Source organism: Symphalangus syndactylus, chromosome 22, assembly GCF_028878055.3.
Source record: "Symphalangus syndactylus isolate Jambi chromosome 22, NHGRI_mSymSyn1-v2.1_pri, whole genome shotgun sequence".
Taxonomy (NCBI): domain Eukaryota; kingdom Metazoa; phylum Chordata; class Mammalia; order Primates; family Hylobatidae; genus Symphalangus; species Symphalangus syndactylus.
Genome location: NC_072444.2, coordinates 74,432,999 through 74,447,807, shown reverse-complemented (window position 1 = coordinate 74,447,807; position 14,809 = coordinate 74,432,999). Strand labels below are relative to the sequence as shown.

The 14,809-nt window shown below is 54.5% G+C and overlaps 1 protein-coding gene across 1 annotated transcript in view; it reads left to right on the top strand.

The window, feature by feature from the left end:
- LOC129472188 (kinesin-like protein KIF19) overlaps positions 1–14,809 on the top strand; it is a 52,274-nt gene that overhangs the window by 5,163 nt on the left and 32,302 nt on the right. The window contains exons 3-8 of the mRNA XM_063631139.1: positions 2,236–2,323; positions 3,910–4,046; positions 4,908–5,033; positions 8,036–8,230; positions 12,566–12,718; positions 13,628–13,750. Coding sequence (XP_063487209.1) covers positions 2,236–2,323; positions 3,910–4,046; positions 4,908–5,033; positions 8,036–8,230; positions 12,566–12,718; positions 13,628–13,750 — 822 coding nt within the window. The remainder of the gene's footprint in view (positions 1–2,235; positions 2,324–3,909; positions 4,047–4,907; positions 5,034–8,035; positions 8,231–12,565; positions 12,719–13,627; positions 13,751–14,809) is intronic.

Genomic DNA, 14,809 nt, shown 5'->3' with positions numbered 1-14,809 from the left:
GGGCTGACCTGGACCTGCTGGGCAGCAATCTGATGTCAGGGGGCTGCGGTCATCTGGGCCACGTGTCCACGGTGGTCTGTTCACATGACTCTCAGTGGATGCTGGAGATGGCTTGGCCTTCCGCTGGGGCTGTCGACATGAGAACGTACAGATGTCTCCTCCGTGTGGCCTGAGACTCCTCAAAGCATGGCAGCCTGGGGGCTCCAAGAGGGCCAGGTGGAAGCCACCAGGTCTACTGGAGGCATGGCCTTGCCTCTGCCACCCTTTGCTGGCCAAGCCAGTCCTAAGCCTGGCCAGGTTCAAGGGGAGGAGAATGAGACTCAGCTTCCCAGTGGAGAAGTGGCAAAGAAGCTGTGGCCATCGTTAACCTACCACCCAAGTCCTCTCATCTTCCCACTGGAGCCTGGCCACTGGATTCACATGGAGAGCTTCTCGGGAAGGATGCCGGGTGCAGGAAATGGGCCCGCTTAGAACACTTAGGCCGCCTGTTGGCACCAGGAGCTTACCCCTGGATTCAGGACTCAGCGTGAAGATAGAGGATTCGCTTGCAACGGCAGCTCCAGCTGCTGTCTCAGAAAACAGCTTCTCTCACTCTCCAGATCTGAACGGCATGGAAAGTTACAGGGGCCCAATCGTTGACATTTATTCAGGCCAAGCGCAGTGGCTCACGCCTGTAGTCCCCACACATTCGGAGGCCAAGGCAGGAGGATCACCTGAGCCCAGGAGTTTGAGATCAGCCCAGATGACATAGAGAGATTTCATCTGTACAAAGAAAGGTTGTTTTTTTTTTTTTTTTTAGATCAGCTGGGCATTGTGGCACATGCCTGTAAGTCTCAGCTACTTGGGAAGCTGAGGTGGGAGCATCTCTTGAGCCCGGAGTACAAGGCCTCAGTGAGCTGTGATCGTGCCACTGCACTCCAGCCTGAGTGACAGAGCAAGACTCTGTCTCAACACAAAACAAAAACGTACTTACTGAGTGGCTACAACACACCAAGGGCTGTGTTCAGGGCCTGGCACACACTGCTTCACAAGCCCCACAGCCACCCTGTGACTCACACAGCAACAGGTCCTTGCTTTACAGATGAGGAAGCTGAGGCTTGGGGAGGCTGATGCCCTACCCGAGTCTCTACAGCTACAGGGCTGTGGACCCAGGATTCGGTCCCAGCCATGTATGTCCAAAGCCAGAGGTAAGCGGTGCTGGCCTCGGAGCCTGTGCAGCCTGGGCACAGAAGCGGCTTCTTCCCTCTGGAAGCTCAGTGAACAGCCAGGGCTTCTGGGATATTTAAATGAGACAAAGGCCCTGGAGGGGGCGCCAGAGATGCAGAGGAAGGGACTGCTGCTTCTATCAAGTCCAGCCAAACCTACACACCCTCATGCACCAGCCCTGGAGGTGTCCTTGCTTGAATGCCCCTGTGGACAGGGAGATCACCACCTATCTTCCTAATGCTGGGTGTTGCTGCCTATGTCAACTTCTGCCAGCCTGAAACTTTCACTCCCTAGTCCTAGTTCTGTCCCAGAAAGAGGAGTCATGGTGCTCTTTCCAGACTCACAAGTCTGTTGCCACCTTGAGCCCTTTGCCACTCTCTTTTTTCTTCTGTTCTTTTTTCTTTCTTTTTTGAGGTAGGATCTTGCTCTGCCGCCCAGGCTGGAGTGCAGTTGTGCCATCACAGCTCACTGCAGTCTGAACTCCTGGGCTCAAGCAATCCTCCTGCTTTAGTCTCCTAAGTACCTGGGACTACAAGCCTGCGCCACCATGCCTGGCTATATTTATTTATTTATTTACTTTTTTGAGATGGAGTCTCACTCTGTCACCCAGGCTGGAGTGCAGTGGCGCGATCTCGGCTCACGGCAAGCTCTGCCTCCCGGGTTCACCCCATTCTCCTGCCTCAGCCTCCTGAGTAGCTGGAACCACAGGTGCCCGCCACCACGCCCGGCTAATTTTTTGTATTTTTTGTAGAGATGGGGTTTCACCGTGTTAGCCAGGATGGTCTTGATCTCCTGACTTCGTGATCCGCCCGCCTCAGCCTCCCAAAGTGCTGGGATTACAGGCGTGAGCCACCGTGCCCGGCCGTGCCCACGCTCTTTTTAGCCTTCCCTCCCCTGAGTATGTCTCTGTATCTGTCTGGAGGGATTGGAACCTGTGCAGACACCACACACCTGTCCTCTGCAAGCGGCCAGGCCCCCTGACTGTGGCGGGGCTGTCTGTGTGACTCTCGATCCTCTGTCTCTCCACAGGAAGATGTGTATGGTGCCACCATCCAGCATTTGGTGGAAGGCGTCATCTCTGGGTACAACGCGACGGTGTTTGCCTACGGCCCCTCAGGTACCATCAAGGGCAGTGTCCCAGGAGTAATCGGGGACTGTGACAGCAGGGTCTCGCTCTGTTGCCTGGGCTGGAGTTCAGTGGCACAGTCACAGCTCACTGAAAGCCTTGACCTCCCGGTCTCAGGCAATCCTCCCACCACAGCCTCCCAAGTAGCTGGGACTGCAGGCATGTACCACCATGCCCGGCTAACCTTTGTATTTTTTGTAGAGATGAGGTCTCCGTATGTCACCCAGGCTTGTCTTGAACGCCTGGACTCAAGCGATCCTACTGCCTCTGCCTCCCTAAGTTCTGGGATTACAGGAGTGAGCCACCATGCCCAGCCTGGTACTCTTCTTTTTTTTTTTTTTTGAGATGGAGTTTTGCGCTGTCACCAAGGCTGGAGTGCAGTGGTGCCATCTCGGCTCACTGCAACCTCTGCCTTCCAGGTTCAAGCAATTCTTCTGCCTCAGCCTCCCGAGTAGCTGGGACTACAGGCGTGTGCCGCCACGCCTGGCTAATTTTTTGTATTTTTAGTAGAGACAGGGTTTCATTGTGTTAGCCAGGATGGGCTCGATCTCCTGACCTTGTGATCTGCCTACCTCAGCCTCCCAAAGTGCTGGGATTACAGGTGTGAGCCACCGTGCCCGGCCTTCTTTCCTTCTCTTTTTTTTTTTTTTTTTTTTTTTTTGAGACGGAGTTTTGCCCTGTCACTGAGGCTGGAGTGGTGCAGTGGTGCGATCTCAGCTCACTGCAACCTCTTCCTCCCAGGTTCAAGCAATTCTCCTGCCTCAGCCTCCTGAGTACCTGAGATTACAGGTGCCTGCCACCACACCTGGCTAATTTTTTGAGCTCAAGTGATCCTCCTGCCTCTGCCTCCCTAAATTCTGGGATTACAGGCATGAGCCACTGCGCCCAGCCTCTTTTTTCTTTTGAGACAGGGTCTCTCACTCTGTTGCCCATGCTGGAGTACAGTGGTGCAGTCATAGCTCACTGTAGCCTTGACCTGCTGGGCTCAAGTGATCCTCCTGCCTCACCCTCCCAAGTAGCTGGGACTACAGGTGTATTCTACCACACCCAGCTAATTTTTGTATCTTTTGTAGAGATGGGGTTTCACCATGTTGCCCAAGCTAGTTTTGAACTCCTGGGCTCAAGTGATGCACCTGCCTCAGCCTTCCAAAGTGCTGAGATTACAAATGTGAGCCACCACATCCAGCTCTTTTTTTTTTTTTAGATGGAGTTTTGCTCTTCTTTCTTGCCCAGGCTGGAGTGCAACGGCTCAATCTCAGCTCACCGCAAGCTCCACCTCCCAGGTTCAAGCGATTCTTCTGACTCAACCTTCTCAGTAGTTGGGATTACAGGCGTGTGCCACCGCACCCAGCTAATTTTTTGTATTTAGTAGAGACGGAGTTTCACCATATTGGTCAGGCTGGTCTTCAACTCCTAACTTCAGGTGGTCCACCCGCCTTAGCCTCCCAAAGTGCTGGGATTACAGGTGTGAGCCACTGCGCCCAACTCTCTTTTAATGGCCAGCACTTCCAGGTGAAGCATCTCAGCCCACCTCGGGAGTCCCCCAACCCTGGCAGGTGTCTCTGCTCCTCCTCCAGGTGCGGGGAAGACCCACACCATGCTGGGTGTGGACGCGGAGCCTGGCATCTACCTGCAGACCCTCACTGACCTCTTCCAGGCCATTGAGGAGACCCGGGACACCACGGACTATAGCGTGTCCATGTCTTACCTCGAGGTGAGCCTGCCTTGATTGCCTTGTCTGCAAAATGGGCGTGATGGCACCAGATGAAACGCAACTGTGAAGTCCTCAGCACTGCGTGTTCCCCGCTGAGGCCAGCTGGCCTCGTGGAAAGCCCCAGTCCCCAGAGTTGAGATTTCTCTGGAGGTTCAAAGCCCGGTGCTGTGGAAGTTCTTGGAATTCCTTTTTTTTTTTTTTTTTTTTTTTTTTGAGATAGAGTCTTGCTCTGTCACCCAGGCTGGAATGCAGTGGTGCAATCTCCACTCATTGCAACCTCCACCTCCTGGGTTCAAGCAGTTCTCCTGCCTCAGCCTCTCAAGTAGCTGAGATTACAGGCATCCGCCACCACGCCTGGCTAATTTTTGTATTTTAGTGGAGACAGGGTTTCACCATGTTGGCCAGGCTGATCTCGAATTCCTGACCTCAGGCGATCCACCTGCCTCGGCCTCCCAAAGTGCTGGGATTACAGGCATGAACCACCGCACCTGGCCACTTTTTTTTTTTTCTTGAGACAGAGTCTCGCTCTGTTCCCCAGGCTGGAGTGCAGTGGCACAATCTCGGCTCACTGCAAGCTCCGCCTCCTGGGTTCATGCCATTGTCCTGCCTCAGCCTCTTGAGTGGCTGGGATTACAGGCATCCGCCACCACCCCCGGCTAATTTTTTGTATTTTTAGAAGAGACGGGGTTTCACTGTGTTAGCCAGGATGGTCTTGATCTCCTGACCTTGTGATCCAGCTGCCTCGGCCTCCCAAAGTGCTGGGATTACAGGTGTGCACCACCGTGCCTAGCCGCCTGGCTAGTTCTTGTAATTCTTTTGCACCAAAGCTACTTTGCTCCCAGGCTTTCTGTTCCACCCCAGATTTACAACGAAGTGATCCGGGACCTCCTGAACCCATCCTCGGAATTTCTGGACCTCAGGGAAGATTCCAGGGGCAGCATCCAGATTTCAGGCATCACGGAGGTCTCCACCTCAAATGCACACGAGGTGAGGGTCACGGGGGCCCACAGAAGCAGACGTGGCTGAGCCACGGCAGCCACACACATGCCAGAGCTCACGAGGTCCTCCTTCAGGTTCACTGAGCAGAGACAGACTCGCAATTCTCCTGTTGTTTCCAAGTGTGGACCTGATCTGGGGGGCGGCACCCTTGGCTCCGGCCTTCTGCCCAACGCTCAGGGCACTGTCACTGACAGAGCCCATACTCTTCCCTCTGCCTCCAGAGGCAGGCTCAGGATCCTTTTCAACACGGCACTCCAGGGCCGGGCGCAGTAGCTCATGCTTGTCATCCCAGCACTCTGGGAGGTCGAGGTGAGTGGATCGTCTGAGCTTAGGAGTTTCAGCCACTGCACTCCAGCCTGGGCAGCATGGTGAGACCCAGCCTCTACTAAAAATAGAAAAATTACCTGGGCATGGTGATGGGCACCTGTAGGCCCAGCTACTCAGGACGCTAAAGCACGAGAATTGCTTGAACCCAGGAGGCAGAGGTTGCAGTGAGCCGAGATTGTGCCACTGCACTCCAGCCTGGGTGACAGAGTGAGACTCTGTCTCAAAAAATAAAATTAAGGCCAGGTGCAGTGGCTCACGCCTGTAATCCCAGCACTTTGGGAGGCCCAGGCAGGCAGATCACGAGGTCAGGAGACTGAGACCATCCTGGCTAACACGGTGAAACCCCGTATCTACTAAAAATACAAAAAATTAGCCGGGCATGGTGGCGGGTGCCTATAGTCCCAGCTACTGGGGAGGCTGAGGCAGGAGAATGGTGTGAACCTGGGAGGCAGAGCTTGCAGTGAGCGGAGATCGCGCCACTACACTCCAGCCTGGGCAACAGAGTGAGACTCCGTCTCAAATAAATAAATAAATAAAATAAAAAACACAGCACTCTAGCCAGTCACAACCCTCCGAGCTGGCTCACGTCTGAAACCTGTTTGCTATCCCTGATGCTAAGAATCACTCCGGTAACACGGGCATGGAAGCTGTAAACATCTCCCCGCTGGCTGTCTTTCCTTTCACCTCTGCACTCTGAGCCACACCCAGCACTACCAGCAGCGTGCGCTTCCTGAGACAGATCTGGCTGCACATCTTGTTTGCTCACAAAATTCAACAGCTCCCTGTGGCCTCCAGAATGAGCGTAGACCCAGCCCCTAATGACCATGTGCTCCAGCCATGCTGGCACCAGAATCCACAGGCCCTTACCATTGTCCCTCACGGGCTGGAGTTGTGGGGGAGCCTTCTGGCCTACTCTTGTTTTCTGTTTTTGTTTGTTTGTTTGTTTTTGAGACAGAATCTTGCTCTGTTGCTCAGGCTGGAGTGCAGTGGCACAATCCCAGCTCATTGCAGCTTTGAACTCCTGGGCTCAAGTGATCCTCCTGCCTCAGCCTTCTTCTTTTTTTTTTTTTTTTTGAAAGGGAGTGTTGCTCTGTTGTCCAGGCTGGAGTGCAGTGGCGTGATCTCGGCTCACTGCAACCTCTGCCTCCTGGATTCAAGCAATTATCCTGCCTCAGCCTTCCAAGTAGCTAGGATTATAGGTGCCTGCCATCACGCCCAGCTAATTTTTTTGTATTTTTAGTACAGACAGGGTTTTACCATGTTGCCAGGCTGGTTGTGAACTCCTGACCTCAAGTGATCCACCTGCCTTGGCCTCCCAAAGTGCTGGGATTACAGGCATGAGCCACCGCACCTGGCCCTGCCTCAGCCTTCTGAGTAGCTGAGACTATGGACACGTGCCACCATGCCCAGCTAATTCTTAATTTAATTTTTTTTGTAGAGACAATGTATTGCCATGTTGCCCAGGCTGGTCTCAAACTCCTAGGCTCAAGTGATCCTCCTGCCTTAGCCTCCCAAAGTATTGGGATTACTGGTGTGATCCACTGCACCCAGCTCTGTTCTTTTTCTTTTCTTTTCTTTTCTTTTTTTTTTGAGATGGAGTCTCACTCTGTTGCCCAGGCTGGAGTGCAGCAGCATTATCTTGGCTCACTGCAACCTCCACCTCCTAGGTTCAAGCAATTCTCCTGCCTCAGCTTCCCAAGGAGCTGGAACTACAGGCGCCCACCACCATGCCCAGCTAATTTTTGTATTTTTAGTAGAGACAGGGTTTCACCATGTTGGCCAGCATGGTCTTAATCTCTTGACCTCGTGATCTGCCCGCCTCGGCCTCCCAAAATTTTGGGATTACAGGCATGAGCCACTGCAACTGGCTGGCTCTGTTCTTTAATAACAGCCACTATATCACTTTTCTCCCCATATATATTCTATAGTCCTGGCATGAGGATAGTGCATAGTAGGTGCTCAGCAGAGGCTCAATGGCATGACTTTTTTTTTTTTTTTGAGACGGAGTTTCACTCTTGTTGCCCAGGCTGGAGTGCAATGGCGCCATCTCGGCTCACAGCAACCTCCACTTCCCGGGTTCAAGCCATTCTCCTGCCTCAGCCTCTGGAGTAGGTAGGATTACAGGCCTGTGCCACCACACCCGGCTAATTTTGTATTTTTAGTAGAGATGGGGTTTCTCCATGTTGGTCAGGCTGGTCTCGAACTCCAGACCTCAGGAGATCCGCCTGCCTCAGCCTCCTGAAGTGCTGGGATTACAGGCGTGAGCCACCGTGCCCAGCATGATTTTTAAAGCTGCCTGCATGGCAAATGTGTTTCAGCCCATCTGCCAACTCCAGCAAATCAATACAACTGGCTGGAGTTCTGTACTGAAAAGGGTCCTGGGGCTGCTCTGGGCTCTGGAGAAGAGGTGGGCAATCCATTGGTGATGTCTGCCACAGATAGAAGAAAGAGAGGGGTCAGTGCCAGTGTTAGGGATCTGCCATTTCTTTCAAATCAACTCAGTCGATCAGTTCTTGCTGCACACCAGAAGCTGCTTCTACCTGATGGGGTCCTGCTGTAAGCATCCCAGCCACAGGGGCCCCACAGCTCCTTCTCTTGCCCAGGTGTTCCTGGAGGGCATATGTCGCCCCTGACCTCCCGCCTGCCTCTGCCTCTGTCCTCAGATCATGCAGCTCCTCACCAAAGGCAACCGGCAGCGCACTCAGGAGCCCACGGCCACCAACAAGACATCGTCCCGCTCCCACGCTGTGCTGCAGGTCACCGTGCAACAGCGGAGCCGCAGCACAGACTTGGCGGAGGAGGTGCACGTGGGGAGGCTCTTCATGGTGGACCTGGCAGGCTCGGAGCGGGCATCCCAGGTTCCAGTCCCTGTTTATTTGTTTGTTTGTTTCTTGAGACATGCTCTGTCATCCAGGCTGGAGTGCCGTGGTGCCGTCATAGCTCACTGCAGCCTCAGATTCTCTGGCTCAAGCTGTCCTCCTGTCTCAGCCTCCAGAGTACCTGAGACCACGGGCGCATGCCACCATGCCCAGCTAATTTCAAAAAAATTTCAGGAGATAGAGAGTCTCACTATGTTACCCAGGCTAGTCTCAAACTCTTGGACTCACGTGATCCTTCTGCCTCGGCCTCTCAAAGTGCTGGGGTTACAGGCGTGAGCTTCCGCACTTGGCTGCCAGTCCCTCTGACTTGCCTCCACCCTTTTCGAATCCATGATAATTACTCGCTTTGTGTCTGTCCCCCTCGAGGCTGTGAGCAGGACCTTGTCTATCCTCCAGCCGCATCTTCAGCACCTAGAACAGTGCCTGGCCCAGAGGCGATGCTCGCTAGCTGCTTGGTGAGTGAATGGATCCTCGACAGGAGTGGGCGAGGTGGCCCACGGAGCCAGTGTTCATGGAGGGCGTCCTGCCTGCCAGGCCCTTCCTGGGTGCTCGAGACACCAAGACAGACAGCACCCAGACTCGCCCTCCAGGAGCTCAGAGCCCCCCAGGGAGACAGACGTCTGAGCAGAGAATGACAGCACAGGGAGGCACATATTTTAAGATTCCAGGTGCACAGAGGCCACAGGAGCCCAGGGGAGGAAGGGGTGGAGGCGGTGGGTGTCAGGGTGAGCCTGAAAGGGTCATTAGGAGATTGAGGGTGTAAGAAAGAATGTTCCGGTTGGGGGGAAGGTGTGAGCAGAGCTGGTGGGAGGATGGTGAGATTCACTATGGTGTGAGGCAGCTGCAGGCCCAGCTCATTGTCACTGCTGGGGACAAGCCCCAACCTCCTACCCTAAGCCCTGGCTCATCTGTCATTGGCTGCACCTGTCGCAGAGGGTGGGCGTTGTGCTCACTGCCTGTTGCCCCCGTGGCCTGAGCATTTCTCAAGGGATGGACCCAGCCAGGGCCAGGGACAGAGAAGGGACTGGATGAAGGTGGTGTCAGGATAAAAATGACATTATCAAGAAGTGACATTTTAGGCCAGGCACGGTGGCTCACGCCTGTAATCCCAGCACGTTGGGAGGCCGAGGCGGGCAGATCACGAGGTCAAGAGATCGAGACTATCCTAGTTAAGACGGTGAAACCCTGTCTCTACTAAAAATGCAAAAAAATTAGCCGGGTGTGGTGGCGGGCGCCTGTAGTCCCAGCTACTTGGGAGGCTGAGGCAGCAGAATGGCATGAACCTGGGAGGCGGAGCTTGCAGTGAGCCGAGATCGCGCCACTACACTCCAGCCTGGGCGACAGAGCGAGACTCCATCTCAAAAAAAAAAAAGTGACATTTTCGGTCAGTGTAATCTCAGCACTTTGGGAGGCTGAGGTGGGCGGATCACTTGAGGTCAGGAGTTCGAGACCAGCCTGGCCAACATGGCCAAATCCCATCTCTACTAAAAATACAAAATCAGCTGGGTGTGGTGGCACATGCCTATAATCCCAGATACCCAGGAGGCTGAGGCGGGAGAATCACTTGAACCCGGGAGGCAGAGGTTGCAGTGAGCCAAGATTGCACCACTGCACTCCAGCCTGGGCCACAAGAGCAAAACTCCATCTCAAAAAAAAAAAAAAAAAAGAAGTGACATTTCCATGCCCCTTTAACACACCAGGCACTTAACATCCAGTCGTTGGTGCAGAACCAGGCGGTGGCCCCGTGCCTGTTTCCCGACGCAGAGGCTGTGGCTCAGGAGTGATGTCACTCACTGTACGCAATGATATTGAGTGGCAGGAGGACCTGAGCTTTGAACCTGGGGAAGCCTGGCCCCAGACCTCCTGCAGCTGTGATATTTGTCTTCCGATGTTCATGCCGAGCGCTTTGTCTCCCTGGGGTTTGAACGACTGCTGAGTTGTTTTGCTCATGCGGTCACTCCCTGCACTGCGCCTGGCCCTGCCTGCCCCTGGTGCTGGGGCTACTGAAACCGGCAGGGCTAGGGGCCCAGCATCAGGCTGCTCTAAGATAGAGGGGATTAGTAGGAAACTTGAGGTGCAGTGAGCCCAGCAGATCAGGAGACGGCTGCCGTGGAAAAGATGGCCTGTTACTCATAGATCCCAAGAGGATGGGGCAGGGCATGCCACGGGCCACACGGGGACACACCAAGGTTGGTCAGGAGGGAGAGGAGGAGGGGGACGTGGGTGAGAGCCCGAGGACGGCCAGAAGGGAGAGGAGGAGGCGGATGTGGGTGAGAGCCCCAGGATGGTCAGGAGGGAGAGGAGGAGGGGGACATGGGTGAGAGCCCCGGGATGGTCAGGAGGGAGAGGAGGAGGGGGACGTGGGTGAGAGCCCCAGGATGGTCAGGAGGGAGAGGAGGAGGCGGATGTGGGTGAGAGCCCTCGTGGTGGCTTTCACAGGAAGGAGCAGGCAAGGCCGGGTAAGCAGGCTTAGGGTTGGCTGTTTGGGTAATTTCAGCAGGCTCCAGGGCCTGGGGGCTGTCCTTGGTTATCTGGTAACTGGCCCTGGGTGACAAGGGCAGCCAGATGGTGGCCAAGTGTGAGAGCCCCGTAGAGGAAGAGTGGAGGAGTGGGCTCTGGATTGGTTGCTTTGTAGATGAAAGGTGTGCTCACAGGTGAGCCGCTTACTGCCTCTAGGAACCGACTAGCACTGGGAGGACTGGTCCCTCCAGGGTCAAGGCCCCAGATGTCAAAGCAGTGGAATATAGGAAAGAAAAAGGCAAAAAGACTCAGACAGGTGGGGGCACAGACAGTTTCCTACAGACACAGCTGAGTGTGAAGGCGGAAACAACACCCGGCCCTGGGCAGGAGTGAGGAGGCCAACCTGGCCAGCTGGACTTGGCTGTGTCCTCCGGAGACGAAGTGGAGACCAGCCTCCTGGGGTCTGGCTCTGCAGGGGTCACCAGGCAGGGAGTCCAGGCCTTGTGTCCTCGTCCTGGCTCTGCTCCAACTTGCGGTGTGTGTTTGGGAGGCGCTGTCTCAAAAAAAAAAAGTTAGGGGAGGGATTATAGTAGTACCTGCCTCATAGGGTCTTGGTGTTTTAGCTGTACATTCAGCGGCCTAGGTGGGCTGCGTTTGGGGGTGCTTGGCTCTCACAGACTATTTTTACATAGAAAAGCACTCACAAAAGAGTTTGCTCCAGTGCACAAGTTCTCCAAGAAAGGCCCAACCCGGCTAGGTGCAGTGGCTCAAGCCTGTAATCCCAGCACTTTGGGTGGCTGTAGTCCCAGCTGCTAAGGGAGCTGAGGTGGGAGGATTGTTTGAGCCCAGGAGGTCGAGGCAGCAGTGAGCCATAATTGCGCCCCTGCACTCCAGCCCAGGTGACAGAATGAGACTCTGTCAAAAAACAAAGAAAAACCTGGAGTTGTTCTGCACAGACTTCCCTCTGATCTATCTTTACTTTATTTATTTAGAGACGGAGTCTCACTCTGTCACTCAGGCTGGAGTGCAGTGGCATGATCTTGGCTCACCGCAACCTCCGCTTCCTGGGTTCAAGTGATTCTCCTACCTCAGCCTCCTGAGTAGCTGAGATCATAGGCGCCCACCACCACGCCCGGCAATTTTTTTTTTTTTTTTGGAGACAGAGTCTTGCTCTGTCGCCCAGGCTGGAGTGCAGTGAGTGGCGTGATCTCGGCTCACTGCAACCTCTGCCTCCCAGGTTCAAGCGATTCTCCTGCCTCAGCCTCCTGAGTAGCTGGGACTACAGGCCTGTGCCATGATGCCCGGCTAATTTTTGTATTTTTAGTAGAGACAGGGTTTCACTATATTGGCCAGGCTGGTCTCGACCTCCTGACCTCGTGATCTGCCCGCCTCAGCCTCCCAAAGTGCTGGGATTACAGGCGCCTGCCACTGTGCCTGACTTTTTTGTATTTTTAGTAGAGACGGGGTTTCACTATGTTGGCCGGGCTGGTCTCGAACTCCTGACCTCAGGTGATCTGCCCGCCTTAGCCTCCCAAAGTGCTAGGATTACAGGCGTGAGCCACTGCTCTGGCCGGTCTTTACCTCATTTAGTGATGAGCATCTTTTCAACACCGGCCGAGATCTCTGCATCGTGGCTTCCGGTGACTGTAGCGTAGTGTTCCTCCCACGGCATGCTACCTCCCCAGGGGGTTCACGAGTGTAATCAGTGCCTGAGAGCTCGAGCGCCTAGGGCTGGCGGGGGGGCGGGGTTATTCCATCCTCTGGGCCTCAATCCCCTCCCTGGGAACCCGGATGGGGCTTGGGAGCTAGGAAGGACTAAGACCTCCCCTCTCAGCCTGGCCCCTCGCTGCGCAGACGCAAAACCGAGGCAAGAGGATGAAGGAGGGCGCGCACATCAACCGCTCGCTGCTGGCCCTGAGCAACTGCATCAACGCGCTCAGCGAGAACGGCTGCAGCCGGGCGCAGTACGTGAACTTCCGGGACAGCAAGCTTACGCGCCTGCTGAAGGTGGGTGCTGCGGGCTCCGGAGGGTGGGCGCGGGCCCTGCACTTTCAGGAGATACCAGCCAGGAGAGAGGCCAGACCTGGGTGAGGGACAGAAAAGACGGTAGATGCCATCTCTAGTCACTGCCTGACTCCCCCGGAAGTATGATCCGGCTTGTGCTTGCATACCCCTGGTGAGAGGGAGCTCACCACCCATCCACAGCTGCCTCCCCATCATGGAGGGCTCTGACCGTGAGAAAACTCCCCTTTATTCTGAGTTGAATGGCGGCACCTCCATTCCATAGCAAGGTGGGGTATGAATTAACACAGAGATAAAACAGTAGGCCAGGTGCAGTGGCTCACACCTGTAATCCTAACACTTTGGGAGGCCAAGGTGGGTGGATCACCTGAGGTCAGTAGTTTGAGACTAGCCTGGCCAACGTCGGGAAATCCTGTCTCTACTAAAAATACAAATAATTAGGCGTGGGATTACACACCTGTAATCCCAGCTACTTGGGAGGCTGAGGAAGGGGAATCGCTTGAACCCAGGAGGCAGAGGTTGCAGTGAGCTGAGATGGCGCCACTGCACCCCAGCCTGGGTGACAGAGTGACAGTCCATCTCAAAAGCAAACAAACAAACAAACAACAACAACAATAAAATGGTAATAAATGTTTCTGTAAACTCGACCCCTTGGTCCAATCTGCTCTCGTCAGAGCTGATGTCAGGCGGGGTGGGCCTGGAACAGGTCTCACTTCATCCTCACGGTCACCTCCCTGAGGACTGACCCCTGGGTTCTGGTACTAGCTGCCCTTTCCAGGGCTTGGAGCTGGAATCTCAGACGTCCTGGTGACGGCTGGGGCAGGGCCAGTGCCCCTGGGCAGGCGGGGCCCTGAGGCTCCCCTCATCCTCACTTGGCGGTTTCCCCCTGAACAGGATGCCCTGGGCGGGAATAGCCGCACAGTGATGATTGCTCACATCAGCCCAGCCAGCACCTGCTTTGAGGAGTCTCGGAATACACTGCTGTACGCCTACAGGGCCAAGAACATCAAGACCAGGGTGAGGCGCAGGCGTTTGGACTTCAGATTTCTAAGTGTGCAGCCAGTGGCATTAAGTACATTCATGTCTTTGTGCAGCCATTGCCACCATCCATTTCTAGAACTTTCTCGTCCTCCTAAACTGAAGCTCCACACTTTTTTTTTTTTTCCTTTTTTTGAGACAGGGTCTGGCTCTGTCATCCAAGCTGGAGTGCAGTGATACCATCACGGCTCACTGCAGCCTTGACCTCCTGGGCTCAAGCCATCCTCCTGCTTCAGCCTCCCAAGCAGCTGGGACTACAGGTGCACACCACCATGCCCAGTTAATTGTTCAATTTTTTGTAGAGACAGGATCTCCCTGTGTTGCTCAGGCTGGTCTTGAACTGCTGGGCTCAAGTGATCCTCCTGTGTCAGCCTCCCAAAATGCTGGGATTACAGGTGTGTGAGCCACTGTGCCCGGACTCTGCACCCAGTAAACCGTAACTCCCCACCCCTCACCCAGCCGCTGGTACCCTGCATTCTACCTTCCGTCTCTATGAATTTGAGGACTTGAGGGACCTCATGTACGTGGGTTTTTTTGTTTGTTTGTTTTTAGATGGAGTTTCACTCTGTCGCCTAGGCTTGAGTGCAGTGGCACGATCTTGGCTCACTGCAACCTCCACCTGCCAGATTCAAGCAATTCTCCTGCCTCAGCCTCCTGAGTAGCTGGGACTACAGGCATGTGCCACCATGACTGGCTACTTTTTGTATTTTTATTGGAGACAGGGTTGCATCATGCTGGCCAGGCTGGTTTCAAACTCCTGACCTTGTGATCTGCCTGCCTTGGCCTCCCAAAATGCTGGTGCTGGGATTATAGGCATGAGCCACTGTGCCCGGCCTTAGGTGGTTTTTTTGTTTTTTTTTTTTGAGGTAGAGTCTCACTGTGTTGCCCAGGCTGGAGTGCAGTGGTGCGATCTCGGCTCACTGCAACCTCTGCCTTCCGGGTTCAAGTGATTCTCCTGCCTCAGCCTCCCAAGTAGCTGGGACTACAGGTGTGCACCACCATGCCCAGCTAATTTTTGTATTTTTTTTTTTTTTTAAG